At 42.8% G+C, this 24,663-nt stretch overlaps 1 protein-coding gene and 1 pseudogene across 2 annotated transcripts; both read right to left on the bottom strand.

Annotated features, from left to right (window-relative positions):
- Positions 1–2,803: 2,803 nt before the first annotated feature.
- On the bottom strand, positions 2,804–24,348 carry LOC147026023 (ubiquitin-conjugating enzyme E2 L3-like). 2 transcript variants are annotated; one of them, XM_085880990.1, is made up of 4 exons: positions 24,223–24,348; positions 10,935–11,030; positions 4,698–4,884; positions 2,804–3,231 (listed from the first exon to the last, which is right to left on the bottom strand). In XM_085880990.1, exons 1-4 carry the CDS (start codon positions 24,247–24,249, stop codon positions 3,077–3,079), a joined length of 465 nt encoding a protein of 154 aa, XP_085737116.1. In that variant the 5' UTR covers positions 24,250–24,348; the 3' UTR covers positions 2,804–3,076. The 2 variants fall into 2 exon arrangements, with proteins under 2 accessions (XP_085737116.1, XP_085737115.1); XM_085880989.1 differs by lacking the exon at positions 24,223–24,348 and adding an exon at positions 11,602–12,041.
- Positions 9,163–9,305, bottom strand: LOC147026024 (signal recognition particle RNA; annotated as a pseudogene).
- Positions 24,349–24,663: the final 315 nt, after the last annotated feature.

The raw sequence follows: 24,663 nt of genomic DNA, 5'->3' as shown, positions 1-24,663 counted from the left end.
CCTGGAAAAGCCACATTTCAAACCTTGCCTCCAAAGCCAGTCGCCGACTGGGAATCCTCTGTCGTGCAAAGTCCTTCCTCGGTGCACCTGAGCTCCTGACCACTTACAAAGCTTTCGTCTGCAGCCTGATGGAGTACTGCTCTCCCTTCTGGGCTGGTGCTCCTGCCTCCCACCTTTCTCGGCTTCACGCTGTGGAAACCAAGGCATTTCGGATCATTGGCATCTCCCGCAATGAGGCTGAGTCTTTGAGCCTCTTACTGCAGGCTGGTCGGTGGTCTTTGTCTTCTACCGTCTCCTCTCCAGCTTTGCCCCCCTGCTTTCTCTGCGATTTGTCCCCACCACATTTCCACAGGGCACTCAAGGTCCGCCAACAACCCCCTTCTGGTAAAACTACCAAAATCACGAATCACTGCTCACTTTCACTCTTTCATTCCTCTTTTTTCCTGCCTTTGGAATAAACTCCCTCAGTCTATTCAATCCCATTCTTCCCTCCAGGCCTTCAAAACAGCTGTTCACCACCACCTCTTATCATCCCCCCTCCAAATCCTCGATCTTTTCTACCCCCAATAATCCACCAAAGTCTACCTCCTTGAAATTCCCTGCTTTCCTTCCTGAAAGTCCCTGTAATGTCCATCTTGTATTCCCCATGTTCCCCACCCATCCCTCTCTCTTCCACAGAACTCCTAATGTCTCTGTTCCCCACTGTTTTGTCCTTCCCACTCCCTCCCCTCTTGTCTCATACCCCCCCCCCCTTGCTGTGCGTTGTGCCTTTGCTCTCACATGAGCCTCGACAAGGTCTATAAAAAAGTGTCGCATTCAATATTTGTAATTATGACGTAATTTGGAAGGCACCCATGATGTCATTAAAAGAAAAAAAAAAAAACATTCCCCATGAGTGCTTGCCATGTGCCAAGTTTCAAATTTTTTTTGCTTGGTGCAGTTTTAGAGCTTCAGAGGTCCAAAGTTTTACCGTTTTACCAACATGGCGACCACACCTCGTGACATATGACATCATAATTATCATGAAGACATTCTTCATGAGTACTCGTACCTATGATGAAAATTGTCTCAATCCGACAAGCGGTTTCAGAGAAAAACACGAAAGTTCTGTGCGGACAAACAGACAGAAAAACAGACCAAAACGCAATATCCTCTCCTTTGGCAAAGATAAAACACACACACACACACACACACACACACACACACACACACACACACACACACACACACACACACGGCAATTTCTCTTGTGGTCTTGGAACCAAACAAACAATATATTCGGAACAGTCCTTGCAGCTCCCACTCACAAGGCAAACCCAAAGCATCTCTTATGAGATGCGAAGCTATGGCAAAGTTGATGAAAAACCGTCCGTGATTCACGGAAATATTGTTGCGGAAATGGGCCCTTAGTGGGTTATTAAATATAGGATTAGCCCAGATCCCCCCTTAAATGCATATTTAGCCAGGTTGTTTGGTATAATCGGACATTACATGTGTGTCGGGAGATGTAGCAGGCAACCCAGTATTCATACAGTGGTGGTGTACCGAGAGGCGCCTACTTTTTTCCTTCACCCCTTCTAACGCGCCCCAACCCAGTACCCTGACAGTCAGTCAGCAAGACGTGACTGCAACCCATTGGTGGAGAGCTGCTGTGGGCTCGAACGATGGACCAATCACGTGTCTCCGGAGGCTGTCTGTAAGGCCCGCCCTGAAAGGCAAGGAAGGAACTGCTTTTGCCTGTCTGCGATCTGCTTTATGAGGAGTGATTCGACGAGCTGTTCCTCTTTGGCGATGGATACAGCATGCCGGTCATTCCCAGGTTCATCCTGAGTCCAGCCACGTGGCCTCTGACTGTCCTTGCTCCCTGCGCGGCTGGACCACGTCTTTTCATCCCGTCGATCCTCCTGCGGAGCCCAACACCCGGATTTGGGCTGGTCTGGTGTGCAGGCCAGGCCTGGATTTGCATACTGGACCTTGTGAGAAACCAGCTGGAACACACCATAGATCTTCCTCTCCTGTGATGCCGACCTCCGAGGGGCTGGACGCGCCGAGGCTGGTGTGTGAGAGGTGCCTACAAAAGGACACCGTCGCCGCCATCTTGCTACGCGGCACGTGTGAGCGATGCCGATAGGAGTACGAGCGCCATTTTGCCACGCTGCATGCTCGAGCTGGGCGCTCGATTCCGACACCATCGGCTTGTCACGAGCCGCATTCGTGCCTTCGACACTTTTCCTCTCGTCCATGAGGCACCACCAAGTACTCCGTGTCTTGTCTGCATGTTGTCCAGGCCTAAGGTTTATTTTGCTAGGGCTCCCTACGAAACCCGTATCCGTAGCTCCCTAGGTAAGAGTGGGTTATAGATTAATTATAACGTTCGTGAATGTTTTGCTTGTGTCGTGCTCTCCGATGTGTCCCCAATAAATCTGGCTGATTTATACGAGATTTGCCGCCTTGAATTTATTCGTGCCGCGCTGAGGAACAATTGCTCGATTTGTATTTAAAACCAAACTGGTTACGGACTGGCAGACTTTGCTCGGTCTCTGATCAAACCCAGTCTGTAGCCAGGGTCTATATCCCCAACTGGCAAGGCCCAGGGGTACTTTGGTATCGTGATCTGAGGCGCGTGACCCGTGCCGAACTAGCCGGCGTTATAACCCTTGAGACGGCGGTGCTGTTAAGCGCCGTCGAATCTTCAACAATATATCGCTTCCATGTACGGACGATAGACTTTAAGAAATGAGTAAAGGCAACTCTGATGAGCTCTCATCGAAACCAAAGAAATACAAATAAGGTAGCAAAAAGCTTGTGGTTGAAGTGGTTTATTACAAGCACTTCCACTTCTGTATATACAAGCCTCACAACACATCCAAAGGCATCTATATCTAACTTTAATAAGCATTGACAAAAAAAACCAAAAACAAGCTCTACGTACATTGAATTATGATAATGTTCTGGAAAATCTTCACACGCAAGATTATAAACTTTCTCAAATATAAATTGGCACCCTTTCCCTTTCCAACCACCAAATCAAATAGGGGGTTACCACGCCAACCCCGGAAAAACGTTCGGTGCGCCGTCAGTCAGTTGGTCGCCTCTCGGCATGCTTCCTTGTGTGCTCCTCCGCTGTTCGCATGAACCTCTTGCGATCTTGTGTATATTCCTCTGCCAGCTCTGCCCGCAAAGGGTGCTCTGGCTCTGGGTCATTGACCAACGCCAGCAAGGCCTGGATCACTGTGGCAGGGACACACGACAATGATTGACGAGCAATTTTACCAAATTATTGTTTTTGTTGTCAGAGTACAAGTTAATGAATACCAATAACTGCAATGAAGAAAACATTTTTTGAAGTGAATAAAGAGAGGAGACGGCCAAAATAAAACTATGTAACCTAAAAGCTTTTCTTTCACACAATGTACAGAAATGGCATCACGCCATAGTACCTGGATGAAGTAATCGGAATGAGCAATGTCGATACACGAGTTAAGCATATGGAATGAACTTAGATGTGCGAGGATGTGAGACATGGACAAGAAACTCGTTTTGTGAATACACACTATAAATGCTATAAAACTAGTCAGAAGGTGGAGCTATGAACACTTTCAAAGTACGAGTTCCCTCACAAGGAACTTCAACGCAGGTGGATGCCATTATGCCCATCAAGCCGACACGATGGTTGTCAATCTATGATTCTTTTTCCGTGCTCTATCTTTTTATAAATGCAGAGCATTACAATTTTTTTAAAAAGTCTTTGGTAAGACTCGGCCGGGGTTCGAACCACTGATCTCCCAGACTCGGAGCGGACGCTTTAACAATTACACCACCAAGTAATTTACCATTCATATCTGGCAGCTCAAGTAAATAATCAAAATAAAATTCCAACCTACAATCATGTATTCCGTTTTAAAGCCGACTTCGGAAGGTGGATAGAAGAATGTACCTACACAAGATACCACACTCTGAAAAACTGTGCAAAGGGTACAAAAAACCCCAAAAACCGTCAATCACTTTTCGCTGCAATGGTGACGGAAATGCGGAAACGCGTTTACCCTCAGCCTCAGGAAGTCTGCCTGTTCATGTTGTTGTATACTCAAAAGTATTTTGAAGAACGAAATCCAGAAATCTTTATTATTTTTTCCCACCATTTCCTTGATGCCAGAATTATTTACAAAGGCAAAGCAGGTGTTTGTTATTATGCACGTGTAAATACAGCATTTTGTTTACTTTCAACACTGACTGAATAGTTTGTGATTATAATATGTTGTACTTCCGGTAGGTGTTCCCCACAACATGCCACAATAAGCCATCTACACTGTGCACCTTCGCATGGCGTTTGTCCAAACCGAAACCCCCCTTGGGAAGATGGCAAATTAAGTCACCACAACCTCAATCGTACGACCCTTAGACCCCTGGTAAGCGTGATTGAGATTGGATAAGCAACGACCGAATGCATTGCAGTCAGACAGACAGACAGACCAAATTACGTATTGTAGTATGACGAAAGGACTCAGCAAATGTAAACCACGAATGATGGCACAGGTTCTCTGAGACGTGCAAAATGACTTTCAGGTGGAATAATTACCCAGAATGACAAGGGCTAGGAAGACATCACTCCATTCTGAAGGACAAATTAAATCTCCAAAAAGACTGATATAAAAATGAACAGTTGAAGCAATTTGGACGACGAACGGCATACGCACCCTGATCGGCCTTTGTGGCTGGTTTCCAGTTTTCGGGGCTTACGATCGGGAGACAGACCTGCCCTCGCTCATCGACATTTGGGTGATAAATCTTTGTCCTGAACATCACTTTGGGTGGCTTGAAGGGATAATCGTTGGGAAATGTAATATCCACCCTAAAAGCACCCTTGTCATAAGGAGGTTTGTCCTGCAAAAAAAAAAGAAGAAAAAGAAAGAAAGCAGAGGAGGTACAGATGGATAAGCATTACTCCTTTGATTCCAGAGGTAAAGCAACTTGCAGTATAACCCCAATCTTTATCGTACTTCAAAATGAATTCACAGACATTTATGCAGTTTCCAATGGTATCGACATCTTACACATCTAATATCTCTTTCACACAACACATTGCTTACCCGGGGGGGATTTTTCTTCACCCCTCTGCTCCTTTCACACTGGTTTTGCTAACCCGGTGGTTTGCTGAACCCAGTACAAGCTACCCTGAGGTATTTCATAGCTTTAGACTATACGGTTGTGATTACCATCATGTGACTGGAGTTGGACCCACAATGGTTTGCTTTACAGTGGCCACATGTGCAGTACTGTCACGACATACAAAATGTCACCCATTCCGGAAGCTACATTTATCATTTTTCTCTTGATTTTTAAGATTTTGCGATGAAAGGGTATACGGTCCATCCAGAGTAGGTGATGCTCTCAACAACTTCAAAGATTAAGAAAATTTAGAGCGCTGTTTGAGGCTTGTCAAAACCAGCAGCAGCTTGTTTTTGTGCTCGTGTCACCCGTGACTTTGGTAGATAACATACGACAAGTCGACCAAGTGGCAGAAAACAATACTTTTGATCTTTGACCATGCAATATTACGTGAACCTTGACACCGTAATTAAACATCGCTCGTTTCACAATACATTCACTACGGGGAGGTACACTGTTTCCTCAGAGAGAACCCCGGTCCTGAAAAGGATTAAAATGCTGTCGGACTCCGACATTTGCAGTCCTGATATTTGTAGATCCACTTATTCGTGGTTCATAAAATGTGACCTGCTTATACATTTGTGGCCCTGTGTTTCATGTATTTGTGGGGTTTTTTTTCCTGACCTGCTTATACATTTCTGGCCCTGTGTTTTCATGTATTTGTGTTTTTTTCTGACCTGCTTATACATTTGTGGCCCTGTGTTTCATGTATTTGTGTTTTTTTATGACCTGCTTATACATTTGTGGCCCTGTGTTTCATGTATTTGTGGGGTTTTTTTCCTGACCTGCTTATACATTTGTGGCCCTATGTTTCATGTATTTGTGGGGGTTTTTTTCCTGACCTGCTTATACATTTGTGGCCCTGTGTTTCATGTATTTGTGGGGGTTTTTTTCCTGACCTGCTTATACATTTGTGGCCCTGTGTTTCATGTATGTGTTTTTTTCTGACCTGCTTATACATTTGTGGCCCTATGTTTCATGTATTTGTGGGTTTGCTTTGACCAGCTTATACATTTGCAGTCCTGATATTTGTAGATCCACTTATTCGTGGTTCATAAAATGTGACCTGCTTATACATTTGTGGCCCTGTGTTTCATGTATTTGTGGGGTTTTTTTCTGACCTGCTTATACATTTGTGGCCCTATGTTTCATGTATTTGTGGGGTTTTTTTTCCTGACCTGCCTAAACATTTGTGGCCCTGTGTTTCATGTATTTGTGTTTTTTTTCTGACCTGCTTATACATTTGTGGCCCTATGTTTCATGAATTTGTGGGTTTGCTTTGACCAGCTTATACATTTGCAGTCCTGATATTTGTAGATCCACTTATTCGTGGTTCATAAAATGTGACCTGCTTATACATTTGTGGCCCTATGTTTCATGTATTTTTGGGGTTTTTTTTCCTGACCTGCTTATACATTTGTGGCCCTGTGTTTCATGTATTTGTGGGTTTGCTTTGACCAGCTTATACATTTGCAGTCCTGATATTTGTAGATCCACTTATTCGTGGTTCATAAAATGTGACCTGCTTATACATTTGTGGCCCTGTGTTTCATGTATTTGTGTTTTTTTTCTGACCTGCTTATACATTTGTGGCCCTATGTTTCATGAATTTGTGGGTTTGCTTTGACCAGCTTATACATTTGCAGTCCTGATATTTGTAGATCCACTTATTCGTGGTTCATAAAATGTGACCTGCTTATACATTTGTGGCCCTGTGTTTCATGTATTTGTGGGGTTTTTTTCTGACCTGCTTATACATTTGTGGCCCTGTGTTTCATGTATTTGTGGGGTTTTTTTCTGACCTGCTTATACATTTGTGGCCCTATGTTTCATGTATTTGTGGGGTTTTTTTTCCTGACCTGCCTAAACATTTGTGGCCCTGTGTTTCATGTATTTGTGTTTTTTTTCTGACCTGCTTATACATTTGTGGCCCTATGTTTCATGAATTTGTGGGTTTGCTTTGACCAGCTTATACATTTGCAGTCCTGATATTTGTAGATCCACTTATTCGTGGTTCATAAAATGTGACCTGCTTATACATTTGTGGCCCTATGTTTCATGTATTTTTGGGGTTTTTTTTCCTGACCTGCTTATACATTTGTGGCCCTGTGTTTCATGTATTTGTGGGGGTTTTTTTCCTGACCTGCTTATACATTTGTGGCCCTGTGTTTCATGTATTTGTGTTTTTTTCTGACCTGCTTATACATTTGTGGCCCTGTGTTTCATGTATTTGTGTTTTTTTCTGACCTGCTTATACATTTGTGGCCCTGTGTTTCATGTATTTGTGGGTTTGCTTTGACCAGCTTATACATTTGCAGTCCTGATATTTGTAGATCCACTTATTCGTGGTTCATAAAATGTGACCTGCTTATACATTTGTGGCCCTGTGTTTCATGTATTTGTGGGGTTTTTTTCTGACCTGCTTATACATTTGTGGCCCTATGTTTCATGTATTTGTGGGGTTTTTTTTCCTGACCTGCCTAAACATTTGTGGCCCTGTGTTTCATGTATTTGTGTTTTTTTTCTGACCTGCTTATACATTTGTGGCCCTATGTTTCATGAATTTGTGGGTTTGCTTTGACCAGCTTATACATTTGCAGTCCTGATATTTGTAGATCCACTTATTCGTGGTTCATAAAATGTGACCTGCTTATACATTTGTGGCCCTATGTTTCATGTATTTTTGGGGGTTTTTTTTCCTGACCTGCTTATACATTTGTGGCCCGACGTATCATGTATTTGTGTTTTTTTTCTGACCTGCTTATACATTTGTGGCCCTGTGTTTCATGTATTTGTGGGTTTGCTTTGACCAGCTTATAGATTTGCAGTCCTGTTTCGTGTATTTGTGGGTTTTTTTTCTGACCTGCTAATACATTTGCAGTCCTGCGTTTAATGTATTTGTGGGGTTTTTTTTCTGACCTGCTTAAACATTTGTGGCCCTGTGTTTGATGTATTTGTGGGGTTTTTTCTGACCTGCTTATACATTTGTGGCCCTGTGTTTCATGTATTTGTTTCCCTATGTATCATGAATTTGTGGGTTTGCTTTGACCAGCTTATAGATTTGCAGTCTTGTGTTTCATGTATTTGTGGGTTTTTTTCTGACCTGCTTATACATTTGCAGACCTGTGTTTCATGTATTTGTGTTTGTTTTGACCTGCTTATACATTTGCAGTCCTGCGTTTAATGTCTTTGTGGGATTTTTTTTTTCTGACCTGCTTAAACATTTGTGGCCCTGTGTTTCATGTATTTGTGGGGTTTTTTCCTGTCCTGCTTAAACATTTGTGGGGTTTTTTTTCCTGACCTGTTTATACATTTGTGGCCCTGTGTTTCATGTATTTGTGGGGTTTTTTTCTGACCTGCTTATACATTTGTGACCCTGTGTTTCATGTATTTGTGGGGTTTTTTTTCCTGTCCTGCTTAAACATTTGTGGGTTTTTTTTCTGACCTGCTTAAACATTTGTGGCCCTGTGTTTCATGTATTTGTGGGGTTTTTTTCCTGACCTGCTTATACATTTGTGGCCCTGTGTTTCATGTATTTGTGGGTTTTTTTCTGACCTGCTTATACATTTGTGGGTTTTTTTTTCTGACTGCTTATACATTTGCGGCCCTGTGTTGTATTTGTGGGTTTGTTTTGACCTGCTTCTGCATACGCGGCCCTGTGCTTCACGTATTCATGGTTTTTCGCAGGATTTTTGATTTCCCATTATTAATCATGAACTGCAGAGAACCTATCCCTCTTCTTCCCATTGAAATAATGCCCCGACATTCGCATTTTTCACGAACGTATCACCCACGGCGGTACCCCGGGGTATCAGTCCTAAAAATTCCTTCTTTGGGGGAACAAAAGTAATGTGTTCTTCTTCTTCTTTCGGCTGCTCCCGTTAGGGGTCGCCACAGCGGATCATCCGTTATGATCCGCATACTGATTTGGCATAGGTTTTACGCCGGATGCCATTCCTGACACAACCCTGGTCGCCTCTTACGACACGGGGATAAGGATTGGGTTTCGCCATGATTCCGGGCTGCTCTACACCCTCTCATAGCACCCAACGCAGAGCAGAGCGCCCGTCCTCAAGCGATCCTCCAACCCAAGCCTCCGAGTAGCCGGATTACAGGCGCACACCACTACGCCCGGTTAACAAAAGTAATGTGTTAAAGCTCTGAATTTGGAGGTACTGGTGGGGTAGAATCGGATTTACCTCCTGATATACCTCTGAGATTCTGTTGTGTGAAAGGGGTAGAGCAATAATCATCATAAAGTACATTAAAAAAGCATTACCGTAATGGAGCAAAATCAGTAGTGTAAGCAGGTTTATCATAAAACTTTCAAACAAATATAAATGTATTCTTTAGAGGCTTCTTTCCAAACTCAATATATACTCTTCTACCAAATGTAATGAAACACCCTTTTCCAGTTGAGAAATGCCCACAAGTGCATCTCATTTGAAGAACCATAAATAGCATCAGATGGACGCATTATAAAAGTTGGTGATCTGTCTCATTGTGCAATTTCAGAGCATTGCACCCAAGTAAGAGGGTTGAGGGAACCACAAAGAGGAATGATGTTCAGCTGTTAGAGTGGAGACACCTCCATCAAGAGAAAGATGCTGCCGATAACTGATCCTAATCACAGTGTCTCGTCTGTAATTATGGGAGAGAAAGGCCCTAAAAAATATTACACAATAGAGTTCATAGAACACCTTACCCCACACAGTCTTGAGAAAGAAAGAATATGGGTGTGGTCTGCGAGCAGAAAATGTTATTGGGAAAGAATGTAAAATGGCATAATGTTTGCCGGAACAACAGATAAGGGGGGGGGGTGGGACAGCAACAGCAGAGCTGAAGGCCAAGACAGCCAGAGGGAGGAAGACAAACAATGGGAGTGGGGAGGAATGGGGGACAGAATAGGATGCATGGGTAGACAAGATGGACACAGAAGGAAAAGGAGGGAAAACTGGAAATTTGGAGGAAGGGATTGGGGTTGGGATTAATGAGAGTAGAAAAGATCATGGTTTTGGATTGGGGACAATCTGAGATGGTGGTTCACAGCTGTCTTGAAGACCTGGATGGAAGAATGAGATTGGAGAGGATGTGGAAATTTGTTCCACAGGTGGGGAAGAAAAAACAAACAATATCCCCCTTCCGCTAAACGGCGGGGGATAAAAACATCAAATATGTACAATTTTATTACTTACATCGATCCAAGGCTCATTGTGGAGCATGTATAGAAAGCACATGCAGAACAAAGCTATTGGTAGACATCGGTGTATGTACTTTTACATGAACTGCAAGGGCATGACTTGACAATGGGAAAACAAATGGTGTATGCGATATGAACTTGCGTTCCCAAAATCATGAACAGGGTATTCAAATAAGGAACACTAACAAGCCCAACCAAAATGTAAACAGCCAATGAAAATGAAAAATAGATATTCAGTTTCAATGGTGGGAAGAAGACAAGAAGGATGAAAAAACAAAATACAAAACAAGAGCTGGGAGTTGTTAAAAGGGGGACGTGGGATGAGATAGAGTATGGTGGGGGACCAGTTTTGATTTGAGGACTTCAAATTTCAACAGCCGTCTCCGAGCTAATGTATTCAGTTTTCCTCTGTGGGAATGCCATGTACAATTTGGTAGCCCTGGGATAGATAACATTACACAGGCAAGGCTACTTAGCCTGTTCCTACATTTTATTACTCTTGTATGCAAGAAATGCAGCCATTATTAGACTGTAGGATAAAAGGTCAGGAAAAAAAATGTCTTACTGGTACTAGCAGTCCCTGCCAATGAAGGAGATTTGACTCAACCACGATGATGTTTCTGAAGCTACGCAGACCATGACTTTTCAAGTCTGCAATTTCCTGGTAAAGCAGGAAAAGTAGGTTTTAAAGTATAGTAGACTATATAAAACGGTCCATCCCATCATCAATAATAAGATTAACATTTTCACAAGTTCTTTTTTATGCTGCAAATGTATCCTGTAATTGATGGAGAAAATACAAATAAAATGTTAGGATTTTAAAGGTGAGAAAAAAACAACAAAAACAAACAGCCCAAGCGTGAGTGGAACGAAGCAAAATGAAAGCGTGCTGGCACTAATACGACTCGAATCTGCGCTGCACGACTTTTATCATCACCGTAAACCCTCGTCAAATGTGGGGGTGAGGTTCCTGGAAACAGCACATTCGGCAAAACAGTTGTGAAAGCTCAAGATTATGGGATAAATGGGGATAGGGGAACGCGGCCGTGGAACGTAACATACTGACAAATATTTTCTACGTTTTTTTTGTTCATAAAACCTCAGAGGGAATAGCTATACATATACTGTGTAGTGTGTATCAATTTGTAGTGTGGGGGTTAATCGTTTGAGGCCAGGGGATTTTAGTTGCTGGTGGGCATGTCATGGTATGAAAGGTTTGCATTTAAAGTCACCGTAGGATGTATTTCCACAAAAAGAAGTGCAAGACGATCCTTGAAAGACTTGAACCTGTGTGCTGCCTTCTGCTCCTTGGAGATGTTTGTTCTGTTACCAATTTTCTTGTAAAAACAAAAAAAAAAGCACCCCAACTTTATTTGCAGTGAACACCTGTTCTGGTGCATCGCCATTTTCTGTTATATTCTCCAGGAAGTCAGGCTTGAATGAATGGCACACACGGTGGACTTGTTCACATGAAACTCATGGCTGACTGACACTACACTCATCCCACCACACAACTTGTCTAAAAATCACAATTCTCTATGTTATGTCATAACCTTACTGGATTTCTTCACTCCACAACCACTTGAAGAGGCTTGGGGTTCTGGTGCCATACTGTATTTAAGGGTACAGTGTGTGGTTAAATAACGTTGAAGCAAAGTAATCTCCTGGGCACAAGCTCACTTGACTGAAAACAGCACGCCACACTTAGGAGGGAAACTGTATGACCCAAAGAAGGGCACTATGCAGACTGAAAACAGCACGGGTGGGAGAAAATGGTGGGAGACGTCACCTCTGTGCATGACATGGTCACAGTGCCATATGCAAACATACGTATAATCAAGGTTTATGCACCTTCGGGAAATATGCGGCACATTTACTGCCACTTGTATAAACAAATCTGCATTGTGAAAACCTGCAATGAACGAGGGTTTACCATACAAGTAAAATCGCCATCTCAGTTTCTTCTGTTAATGTTATTATTCTGAACCGACGTGCAGGGATTGCCAATTAGCGTTGTAGTTGAATTGTGAATAAGTCAAAGGAATTTTAGGTGTTGACAATGATGAAATATCTCTAAAAGATATGGACGGTATGATGTATTACAATACATACGAGAACTGCACTCGGTAGAGAGCATACCTACGACCAGCTGAACGGCTCTGCATCCATACCGTCATCAAAATCTAATCAGTATGTTCTTGTCACCTACACAACTCAACCACCTGTTTTTGTCACAACCTGTCCATCTTCCCTAAAATCGAATCAATTCGTCCCTGTGACACTCCCTACCTGTCCATCAAATTCCTGCTGAAGCCGTCCACAACTTTATGAGATATTGTGTTACATATGTGTGTGTGTGTGTGTGTGTGTGTGTGTGTGTGTGTGTGTGTGTGTGTGTGTGTGTGTGTGTGTGTGTGTGTGTGTGTGTGTGTGTGTGTGTGTGTGTGTGTGTGTGTCACTGTGTGTGTGTGTGTGTGTGTGTATATATATATGTATATATATATATATATATATATATATATATATATATATATATATATATATATATATATATATATATATATATATCCTCTTCTTCTTTCGGCTGCTCCCAGTCAGGGTCGCCACAGCGGATCATCCGTATGATTCGCATAGTGATTTGGCACATGTTTTACGCCGGATGCCCTTCCTGACGCAACCCTGGTCGCCTCTTACGACACAGGGATATGGTACACCTATTTTAACCGGGGTATACACCGGCCCAGTACACTGGTACTCATTTCGCCGACCTCGGAAGGATGACAGGCTGAGTCAACCCCCTGGTGTATTAATTTAGTGGCCCAACGGGGCTTGAACTCAGGATCTTTTGGATCCCAAGCCGCTGCCCGAACCACTGCGCCAACACCAGGCATATATATATATATATATATATATATATATATATATATATATATATATATATATATATATATATATATATATATAAAATATCAGAAAGGGGATAGAAAGAGAAAAATACACCCGTGCAGGAGTGACGGTCATCTCTGCGCGAAACAAGCATGAGTTCCTGTTACTAGGGTGTAGTGTCCTCGGGTCAGGAGGGATTTCTGGCCAACTTTGAAGTCACGTGACGCGAAAACGAAAGCGAATATCGAAAATCTGGCCTGACCAAATCTAGATATTGTCCCATAGATTCATATGCCACAATCGAATTCAAGATAACTTAAGAAATGTAGGAGGAGATAAATTTTGAAAATCGTCATTTTGCAACTACATGAAGCAGTTTTCACAAAATTCAAAGTCATGTGACGTGTACGTATTCGAAGATATCGGTATTCTTTCGAATGGACATGAAAGACAACGTCAGCTACTATGCAATGACACCATTCACTAACTTTTAGCATGCCCAGTAGAGAATATATAACCTCCTGAAGGTAGGGCAGTTTTTGCAAACTTTGAAGTCACGTGACGCGAAAGCGAAATTCGAAAATCCGTCCTGACCAAATTTAGATATTGTCCCATACATTCATATGCCACAATCAAATTCAAGATCGCTTGAGAAATGTAGGAGGAGATAAATTTGAAAAGTCATTTTCGCATTTTTTGCAAACTTTGAAGTCACGTGACACGAAAACGAAAGCGAATATCGAAAATCCGGCCTGACCAAATTTAGATATTGTCCCGTAGATTCATATGCTACAATCAAATTCAAGATCGCTTGAGAAATGGCGGAGGAGATAGAATTTGAAAATCGTCATTTTCGCAACTTCAAAGGCCTCGTGACCTTGACCTTGAAAGTCATACCATCGTGTACGTCTCATCGACCTCTATCAGGATCACTAATGACCAGATCTCCAGCTTCAACTTCATTGTGAACGGACGGACGGATCGAAGGACATCGACACCCATATTATTAGGTCATGCTCGAAGAGATGACCTAAAAGAGAAAGCACAGTAGGTGTTTCTTGGTTGCTTTTCAGAACCCCCCCACCCCAAACCTCAGTTTTGAGGCCTGTGTTCCATTTGCCATGCTTTCTAGTCGAGCCAACGTTTTGGCTGCTTTTAAGTTTCTTGGACTGAGTCCATCTTATTATCTTGCCAAAACGAAGTTTTTGCAAGATATGTTTGTCAGCTTGTATGTTTTTTTATTTTTTTGTTTGTCTGTAATCACGTATAAAAAATTCTGCAGGGCACAGTTATCATTGGAAATTTTTGTAAATTCACATATCAGAGGCCTATAGAGGTCCCTTTCAGCGCACAAAATTTTGAAGGTCAAGGTCAAAGGTCAAGGTCACTGTCGCAAATCAGGGGAGTCGACGAAACCCTTATTTTTTGAGTAATTTTGATCGGATCATCTTCAAACTTCATGGCAATATAGTTCATGGTCTGGCGCTCAGCTGATTAATTTTTGGTGGCGATTGGCCTTGACCTTCATATGTTTTTTTTATTTTTTGTCTGTAATCACGTATAAATCACTCTGCAGAGCACAGTTATCATTGGAAATTTTTGTAACTTAGCATATCAGAGGCCTATAGAGGTCCCTTTCAGCGCATAAAATTTTGAAGGTCAAGGTCAAAGGTCAAGGTCACTTTGTCGCAAATCAGGGGAGTCGACGAAACCCTTTTTTTTTGAGTAATTTTTATCTAATCGTCTCCAAACTTTATGGGAATGTAGTATATGGTCTGGCACTCAGCTGATTAGTTTTTGGTGGCAATTGGCCTTGACCTTCATGGTTAGCACCTGAGGTCAAACATATTTGACCCCAAGGTCAAATTTTCAAGTTTTAGGAACCATATCGTGTAGTACCTCAAATTGAACACCTCTGAGTGCTTTCTCGATATGTCAAGCTTGAGACATTATGACGTCATTTGGTGACGTTATGAGGCAAACGCATATTTTTCATGGTTACTCTGTAGAACGATTCTCATCGGAATCTCTCGTAGGCAGATATTCCTCAAGGAGTCGCTCCTGGTGGAGAGCAGCTCTGTTCACCTCAGTGTCACCTTTTGGCAAGATACGGGTCACCCTGCGGGTGACATTGGTTTTTTATTTTATTTTTCCTCCACTTGCTAGCGCTACTTGTAGTAGGTTTCTTTTGTTGACTTTCACCTTTTCTTTTGTTTAATTTACTTTCGCTATGGAAAACGCTTGCTTGAATAATAGCATATATGCGTCGCTTACTTGTAAACATAGGTAAGTCTGCGTTCCTCCGAGTGAGGTGAAAATTGAAGATGTGCTTCGGGCAATAGAAACAAAAAAAATAGTCTACTCGCATAATATCCGTGCAGCCTCTCGTATGAACAATGTAAACTTCCGTTGTGGAACAATGCCTTCTCCTGGAACGCAACCTCTTTTATATATTTTTTTCATTATTTCTCCATTCCATACACCTACGGTTAAGGTTAATATGTCGAATGTGCCACCACTTTTTAATAATGATGATTTGTGCGCTCAACTGAGCAAGTTCAGTACGATTGTATAAAAGATCACAATCGTGATGATTCACTCAGCAATTGGGGAATTTAAACAAATCAAGCCCTTTAAAATAGTTGTTTACTTGACATTGCCTGAAAATGAGAAAAAGCTAAACGTAGTTTTGCATGAAAAATTTAATGGCCATGTTTATAAAATGTATGTTTCCACGGACGTAATGGCATGCTATGGATGTGGAACATACGGACACAAAGAGTTCCTATCCAGTGTATACAGTATATGTAGATAAGTGTGGCTTGGGGTTTGTTTTGTTGTTTTTTTTTTAACCACTGTATGTACATTTTGTGTCTTTTTCTACTTTTATAATCTTGTGTGTTCAAAAGTCTGTGTGTGTGTGTGTGTGTGTGTGTGTGTGTGTGTGTGTGTGTGTGTGTGTGTGTGTGTGTGTGTGTGTGTGTGTGTGTGTGTGTGTGTGTGTGTGTGTGTTCAAAAGTCTGTGTGTGTATCTGTGTGTCTCTGTCTTTGTCTTTATCTCTGTCCATTCTTCCAGTAACCCTCTCCTGGTTAAACTCCAAAAATGCAGCATCACTGCACACAACTAGTTTGTTCCTCTTTTCTCCAGTTTGTGAAACCGACTACCTGAGACTGTGGAATCCATTTCTTCCGTCTTGGCATTCAAGGAGGCAGTGCACCATCTCGTATCATCACCTGTCTCTACCAGGGATCATTTATACCTCTCCATAACCCATGCTCATTACTTCAAGGTTGTATTTCTCCCTCTCTTACTTTCCAGTTCATTACCTAACTTATGTATCGACCTTGAGTCACCTCGCTCTTCCACAAACTTCAATCTTGTATACCAAAAATAAATAAATACTTTTCTTTACGACTGGGCTTTATAGGAATTCTGCAGCATTCCTCATTTTAAACCTATAAAATTAAGGGAAGCAACAAGCCAGTAGGGTAATCAGTTATTCATTGTACTATATCTATATATGCCTGGTGTTGGCTTAATCGTTAGGGTGGTGGGCTTGGGATCCTAGAGATCCTGAGTTCAAACCCCCCTCGGCTGTGGAATTAATACCAGGTGGTGTTAGTTCATATTCTCCGTTACACATTTTCTTGTAAAAACAAAAAACAAAAAAAAGCACCCCCAACTTGTATCAAATAACGAGGGAGACTCTGCCTGTCATCCTTCCGTGGTCAGCAAAATGAGTGCCAGCTTGCTGGTATCCTGTGTCGGAGTGACGACCCACTCAGGATTGTGTCCAATAGTCAAGGAGACTGCTTCAGCCGAACCAATGCTCTGCACAGACTATGGTCCTGATGGATGGATGGATATCTATATTGTTCTGTTTGTGGGGGTAGCTTGAGGAATTTCATAGTAAAGGTAGGATTGTATGGTGCAGCATGGTCTGTGGATGGTTAGGAGACATCTTGATGTAAATAAAGTATGGAAAACTGTCAGCTTAAGATTGTTACATATCACCACATGGGGGTGGGGGGGGGGGGAGAGGAGGGAGTCATACTGTGTGTCAACCAGGTAGGGTTTAAGGCTAGTTTCTCCCAGTATGTGATTTCCTCGTGACCTTTTCCTTCATTTTTGTATTTACAAGGCCTGCTATAAAAAGAAATGACATTTTAACAACCACCGGCAAGCCATGCCCCCGAGGCTTATGATTGGTCAGTGTGACATCAGAAGGAAGATAGAGTGGAGATGGAGATCAGAACACGTAGGACCTCACTGGCTTCTCGACACGGTTGAGGCTGTGTGATTCTCATGTTCATGCTGGGGCGAATTTGTTCGCATACTGGAACAGGACGCTAACCGTTGTCTGTTTTGCTGGGCCGTGAAGTTTGTACGTTTATGAGAGGGGAAGAAGAGGAGAGCGTCTCTCAGCAATAACGAGGGAGAAGGCGGGCCATTGTTGTGAGCGGACCTGGTGTTAAGAGAGGAGCAGTGTCGGGCCCCCTAACAAACGGACGCCAGCGTTGTCAGACGGAATGAAAACCCGTCATTCTTGTTACAAAAACAGCTAAAATTGATGAAAAAGCGGCTGAAATTGAAACCAACACAGTAATTACGGTCACAATAGCAAATATAACCGAAACCAACACGTTTACTCTACACGCAAGAACGGTCGTGACGGACACAAGAACGGACAATCCCGAAAGATTGGTGGGGAACGGAAGCAAGATTGGTTATTTCCGTCGCGAAACGTCCGAGAGCGAAACAAAAGCAGTTCATTCCGGTTACAGCTGAGGGCGCAGCGTCATTGCTGAGGGCGCAGCTGTGCTGCCGATGCAATGCCCTCTGTAGGTGAGGGTAGAAATTTGGAATTTGTTCAAGGTGCCGGCGATAACTCGCCTATTCTTAGCGAAGGACATGGGGATAAAAGTTTGATAACGAACGTCAATCACATGGTGTGGCAGCCACATGGTCTTCAAGGAAAAAAAATTTCTTCTTCAATTTCTCTGAAAATGCTCAACCTATCGATGCGATACTTTATAAATATGATCAACTTCCCTTGTTGCATATGTCGTGATAACGATGATGTTATCAGGCACGACGGCACGTGGCTTAGCATTGGGTTGAAGAAAAAAACTTTAACATTGGTTTTCCCTGAAGTGGCTCAATGAAAATTAACAAAATGACAGATGTGATCAACTCCCCATGTGGAACATAATTTGATAATGGTGACATCATTCATCACATGATATGGCTGAATAAAAAAAAAAAAGTTTAAGTTTTTCCTTAAATTCAGTATGGCTGCCAAACCACATGAACTATGTTTTAGTTATCAAACCTGATTTAGAATATATAGTCGAACATGTGTAACGTTTCGAATCAATTGGTTAAGCAGCTTCGGAGAATATTTTCAAACTAATATGGCTGCCAGATGACGTGACCGATGACATCATATATTTACACTCTGACTAACTGGGTAGTCGACCAAGTTTGTGAGGTTTCACGTTCATCGGATAAGGTTTGTTTTTCTATCCAATATGGCTGCCAACCACGTGACCGATGACATCATCGTTTTCACACTATCTGCAGCAATATTATTGGATCGCATTTCTAAACTTTTGCATCGATAGGTTAAGTGACTTAAGAGAAAATTTTAAGATTTACCCTTCAATCCAATATGGCTGTCACACCATGTGACCGATGACATTTTAACCATCAAACTTTATTCCCCATGGCCAGTCGACATGTGTATGAAGTTTCATGTCCAATATATTACGCGGTTCTGGAGAAGATGGTTTTTGAAGGTTTTTAATTTCAATGCAATATGCCTGCCAATCCACATGACCAATAACATCACATATTTAATCCATCCATCCATTGGGACCATACTCTGTGCAGAGCGTTGGTGTTGCCTAAGCAGTCTCCTTGGCTATTGGGCACAATCCTGGACAGGTCGCCACTCCAACACAGTATACCAGCACGCTGGCTGGCACTCATTTTGCCGACCTCAGAAGGATGACAGGCAGAGTCAACCCCATCTGGTATTAATTCATCAGCCGAGTGGGATTTGAACTCAGGATCCTAAGATCCCAAGCCCACCACCCTTACCATTAAACAAACACCAGGCATGATTCAATATGATCACAGTCATTCACCTTGTAATATCATGGTGAACTCCACTGTGCAACAGATTATGTGTATGTGTATATATACATATATATATATATATATATATATATATATATATATATATATATATATATATATATATATATATATATATATATATATTGTAGTTCTTGGAACTGCATGCATCCAAAAGATCGTGGTCCCAAGACAGTTATTCCATTAATATACGTGTCGATCGTCCCTTCCCTTTTGTCTAGCGGGACAACAGGGGCATGCATTGCGAGGATCTCATAGCTAGGTTTGCTTACATAATTCCTTCTTCATTTCATTTCGAACTTCATTCCTACTCTTCTTTTCTGATTATTCCTGAGGTAAATCTGAGCCATGTGCACCCTTCGCTGTGAGATGGGTCCTCAGCAAAGGGCCAGCAGGCATTACACCCCCACCCCTCTGAAGAAAACACAGCCTGCCAAACGCACACGCAGCGGTAATTTCCACTCAATGGACAGGAAACACACTCAGCACGACGCCCAAGCTGCACTGAACACGTACAGAGGCCGATAATAGAAAGGCAACCCCACACCACATCACGCGGGATGAGTGTGTGCAAGGCGCAAGCGGCGCATTCCTTTCAACCCATTTCTGGACGAATTGTATCGATCGGGTTTCGCCCCATGCACACGATAGCAGGATCGGGCGAGCGCTGACCACGTGCATAATGGCGGATCTGAACGGAAGATGTTGTACGGAACGTGCTCTCAAAGGCAGACTCGTGCGCCACTTGCGACACTTTGTTATAGTACAGAGCTGGGCACGAATGGATACATCTTACTGTCTGTGCATGGGTTTGCCATAACATCTTACCTTCTTGCCTCTACGGCAAGCGAAGCTGTGATCGGGCAGAGGCATGTTATGCAGCTCGGGCCACGTGGCACACACGGACCGGGCGCGTTGGCCAGCGGTGGTCGGGGGCGCCCGAGACCGACGCTGCCCTCAGCCGGTCATCAGGGCACGGCCCGGGGGTTCTTGCAAGGCAAGTCATGATGCGGAGTTCGGTGTGGGCGATTCATATCATGTCGTGAGGTCGGAGCAAGACATCTTTGCGGCGTGGGGTCACCTTGCTAGAAATGGCATGTTGCTGTTTCTGGCCATCACGGCCGGGCCACGCAGGGGGTCAGGGCCAATCAGAGCGCCCGATTCGGGTGACGTCACCGAGTTTCGGGGTGGCCCCATGGGGCCTATAAAGGTCCGAGCGGATTCTCCTCCTCCTCTCTGCCCTGCCTCACCTCCCGCTCAAGCTGGACTTCGACTCCGCCTTCTGTCATCGTTGGACTCCTGCTTCTGCTTCTCTCTCTCTGCCTCTCTGCCTCTCCCGCTCAAGCTGGACCTCGACTCCGCCTTCTGTCGTCATCGCTGGGCTCCTCCTCCTCCTCCTCTTCTCCACCCTCCTAACTCAAGCCCCTCCTTCACACCCACGGTGCGAGAGACGCACCAGTTGTCAGGGGGTACCGCACCATGGAGCACTCCCCCCCAAACGTATTGGTGGCACATTCGGGTACCACATATCAATTATACCAAGGTACCGAGAGACCGTAGCCTAAACTCCTCTCCCGTCCTGTCTTGTCTTCTTTCAATTCCTCTTCATCGGTGTGTGTGTGTGTGTGTGTGTGTGTGTGTGTGTGTGTGTGTGTGTGTGTGTGTGTGTGTGTGTGTGTGTGTGTGTGTGTGTGTGTGTGTGTGTGTGTGTGTGTGTGTGTGTGTGTGTGTGTGTGTGTGTGTGTGTGTGTGTGTGTCGGCACCCGTCTATACAAGTAAGCCTGCAGAAGATTGTTATTATTATTATTTTCGGGTTGGGTCTGCTCTGCGTCCGCTTTCATAAGTTGCTTGTTTAATGTCGCACCACACCCTTCTTCTCTATCTCTGCACAACACACCCCAATAAATCTTTTGATCATACCACATACCTTTCCTTGCCCATTGTGAATAAATTATTATTATAAATGTTCCCTGCTCGTTTTTGTCTTTTCCTTCATTGGTCCAGCATGGTCCGAATCCTAGCTTAGCCAGGACTTTATTCCCAACATTCCGTTCCTTTTAGCCGGTACGTCTTTGGCAGTGTCGCTTGGCTGAATCTGATCCGGTAAAGTGACCTGGTTCGGACAAGGCGTACCGAGGGCGTGTTCCCCGGTAATTAAATCACGTGGTCATTTTCAGGTAACCGGATTAACTCGATGGAGGACCCTGAGTCACGTGGTTGAGTTGTTGGCATACACGGTCGGTTAAGCGACCCGCCGCGTCACAAAATTATCCGTGTGTGACGGCCTACAATTCCGGGAAGTCTGGTGGGAGCAGAGAAAGCTTCCTCACCCAGTGGTCTTCTCACCTGACCCCCGGCCTGCAGCTATATATATATATATATATATATATATATATATATATACACACACACACACACACACACACACACACACACACACACACACACACACACACACACACACACACACACACACACACACACACACGACTAAGTTACTTGAATTGAACAAACTTAACGCGAACAACTGATGTGTGGAGAACAGCGAAATCGTCAAAATGATCATGTTAAGCTCAATTTTAAATGTGATCTGGTCAAATTCGGTCATGAAATTACTTCACTGTGTCATTAGTACTTGGTGCCAATACATGATTGCATTTGTTTCTATCTTTCTCATAGTTCAGGAATTCACTTATAAACAGTTAACACAGCATGTATGGGGGAGCACGCGAGTTCCAGTGATTGCAAGGAGTAAGTCCATAGACTCGAGCAATGGAACATGCATGCTCCCCTGTAATATCTTGAATGCTTCAATAAAATTGAGTTATTGTTCAGCTATATTATGTTTGAGATATTTCAGATAAGTATTTCAATTCAACCAATTATGTCTGGCATATGACTTCACTGATAACGTCATTTTCAAACTTTATTCCACATACATGAGGAGTTAAAGAAATTTTACAAGTGAAATTTGCTTCCATTGATTGGTTTCCAGAGATGTCCAAAGTTTTTAGATTTAATCCAAGATGGCTGCCATACCACACGACCTATAATGTCACAATCATTAAAAAAACAAGTTTGAATTGCGAATATACTCCGTGGGAGTTCATTCTTACAACTCTCAGGTGAGCGATAGCACGGACGACAGATAGTTTTGAAATTTGGTAAGATTTTCATCGCATCAGAAAAAGAAACCAGAACACCTCAAGAGTGAGGCTAGTTTCATATAATTTGCAACTTAATTTTGCGTTGGACATCGCCCAGCACATTTAAAAAAAATTTTTTTTTAAAACACAACTTTAAGAAAATGGGCCAAAAGAGCCGTTTCTCGACCCAAAGGGCCGGAATTTCACTTTGGGCTCAGTTATTGCCTGTGGAATGGTCTCTAGAATATACCTGTCAAGCTTGGTTCAGTTCTGTCCACTAATAACCGAGAAATAGCAATTTTAAGAAAATGGGCCGAAAGGGCAGTTCCTCGACCAAAAGGGCCGGAATCGCACTTTGAGATCAGTTAATGCCTGGGGAATGGTCTCTAGAATATACCTGTCAATTTTCATCGAATTCTGTTTTCGAGTAATGGAGAAAGACGTTCAAATGAACTGTACACAAGAAAAGAGAGAACGCGAGCGGTGCTTAGACTCTGTGGGGTGGAAGACCCGATGGGGTAACAAGGACAAATGTGTCCAAGAGCAGTGTCCTAAAGGTTTTGTCGGCTAAAAAAAAAAAACAACAACAACTTCCGATATTTCGTCACGTGCCTCGATTAAGCCAATAGCGAAACCCGTCATACTGTATTTACGATATATCGTGTATTTACGAAATTACAATACGATAAATGGAATAATCTTTAAATAGTAACGTGAACCTTTCGGAACTTTAAAGCAAATGTCCGAATATATTTAAAAGTTCATGATAGACGCTCTCAAAAGGCACCGTCTATGTGAGGATGTGTACATGTGCTAAGTATTTAAGGAGATCCGGATCTTGTATATACAAGAGCCGAGTTCTTGAGATTAAGGTTTTGTCTTCACAAGAAGAAGAACAAGAACAACGCCGAGTTCACCATGCGAGATGCTGCTAAAAAAAAAAAAAAAACAGTCTCCATGGGCGGGGTCACTCTTATGCTGAAAGTTTAGTGACAATTGGACAAGCAGTTGCTGAGAAATTTTTTTAACGAATAATACAGTTGAGCAAAAAAAAAAGGGGGAGTTGGGGAGGGGGGAAAGAGGGGAGGAAGAATCAAAACAAAATAAACAAGAAGCGAATACTTCGATATCGCGCGGCTGGAGGCAGTAAAAGGTTAAGAATGATGAAACAATTTTGCAGTTATAAAATGTAAACGTAGACACGGTGAATTTGCATGCATGATGGGAAGAGTTGTGACGTTGGACAAATTTATATTTATAGCCCTCAGATCAAAGGGACGTACGCGGCCATAAGTGTGACAGAAGACACAGGACAGAATAGCCAATTATATAACAGGGCGATGTCGCCGTGCTGTAATAACGGTGCAGAAACAATAGGGTACCAGTTGAGATGGCTTCGTCCCCTCACCTCACCCTAGGTTACACGCTTATGTACAAAGATTATATATATATATATATAAATAAACATAACGAACTTTGGTGCATGAGGACACCATTCGCTCCACCATGACTACGCTCCATCAGCCCCAGCATCAATCACTCATCCACACACAAGCTTCCCACAAGTCCTCCCAGGTCCATCATCCATGTTCAACGATTTTACTGCTCATCGCCTCCTTACAGCGAACATCGAACCATTTACATCGATTACTACATCTTACCTTGCTTAAACGTGGATTTGCCGTCATACTCGATCAAAACCCCTTCACCCTCCCTCCTGCGACGGTTTCGATCCTGTTTCCTCATGACACTTCCGGCTTCATTATGTCATTTTTTTTAAATTTTAAAATATATATATATATTTTTTACTTGCGCCTCGGACAGACATCTCTCACCGATTATTTGTTTCCCTTTTATTCGTATCACAAATAAAATATACATCACTATGCATATCACACTCGAAATACATCATATTATGGTCTGAAAGGTAATACGGTTCGATGACGTCATCACGTATGTACAATGACGTCAGTGTGCAATGCGATGAGTTGCACGACGAACGTTCAGGGAAATATAAAAATACTTCAATCGCATTTTCGTTACATCGTTGATTATGTAATCTGGTTTCTTATTAATTACTTATTGTCGATCGGCGATGAAAC

This window comes from Eptatretus burgeri, chromosome 5 (assembly GCF_056783735.1).
Source record: "Eptatretus burgeri isolate ZD-2024b chromosome 5, Ebu_testis_v1, whole genome shotgun sequence".
In the NCBI taxonomy this organism is placed as follows: Eukaryota; Metazoa; Chordata; class Myxini; order Myxiniformes; family Myxinidae; genus Eptatretus; species Eptatretus burgeri.
The sequence above is the reverse complement of the archived record's forward strand: the minus strand, read 5'-3'. Positions and strand labels throughout refer to the sequence as shown.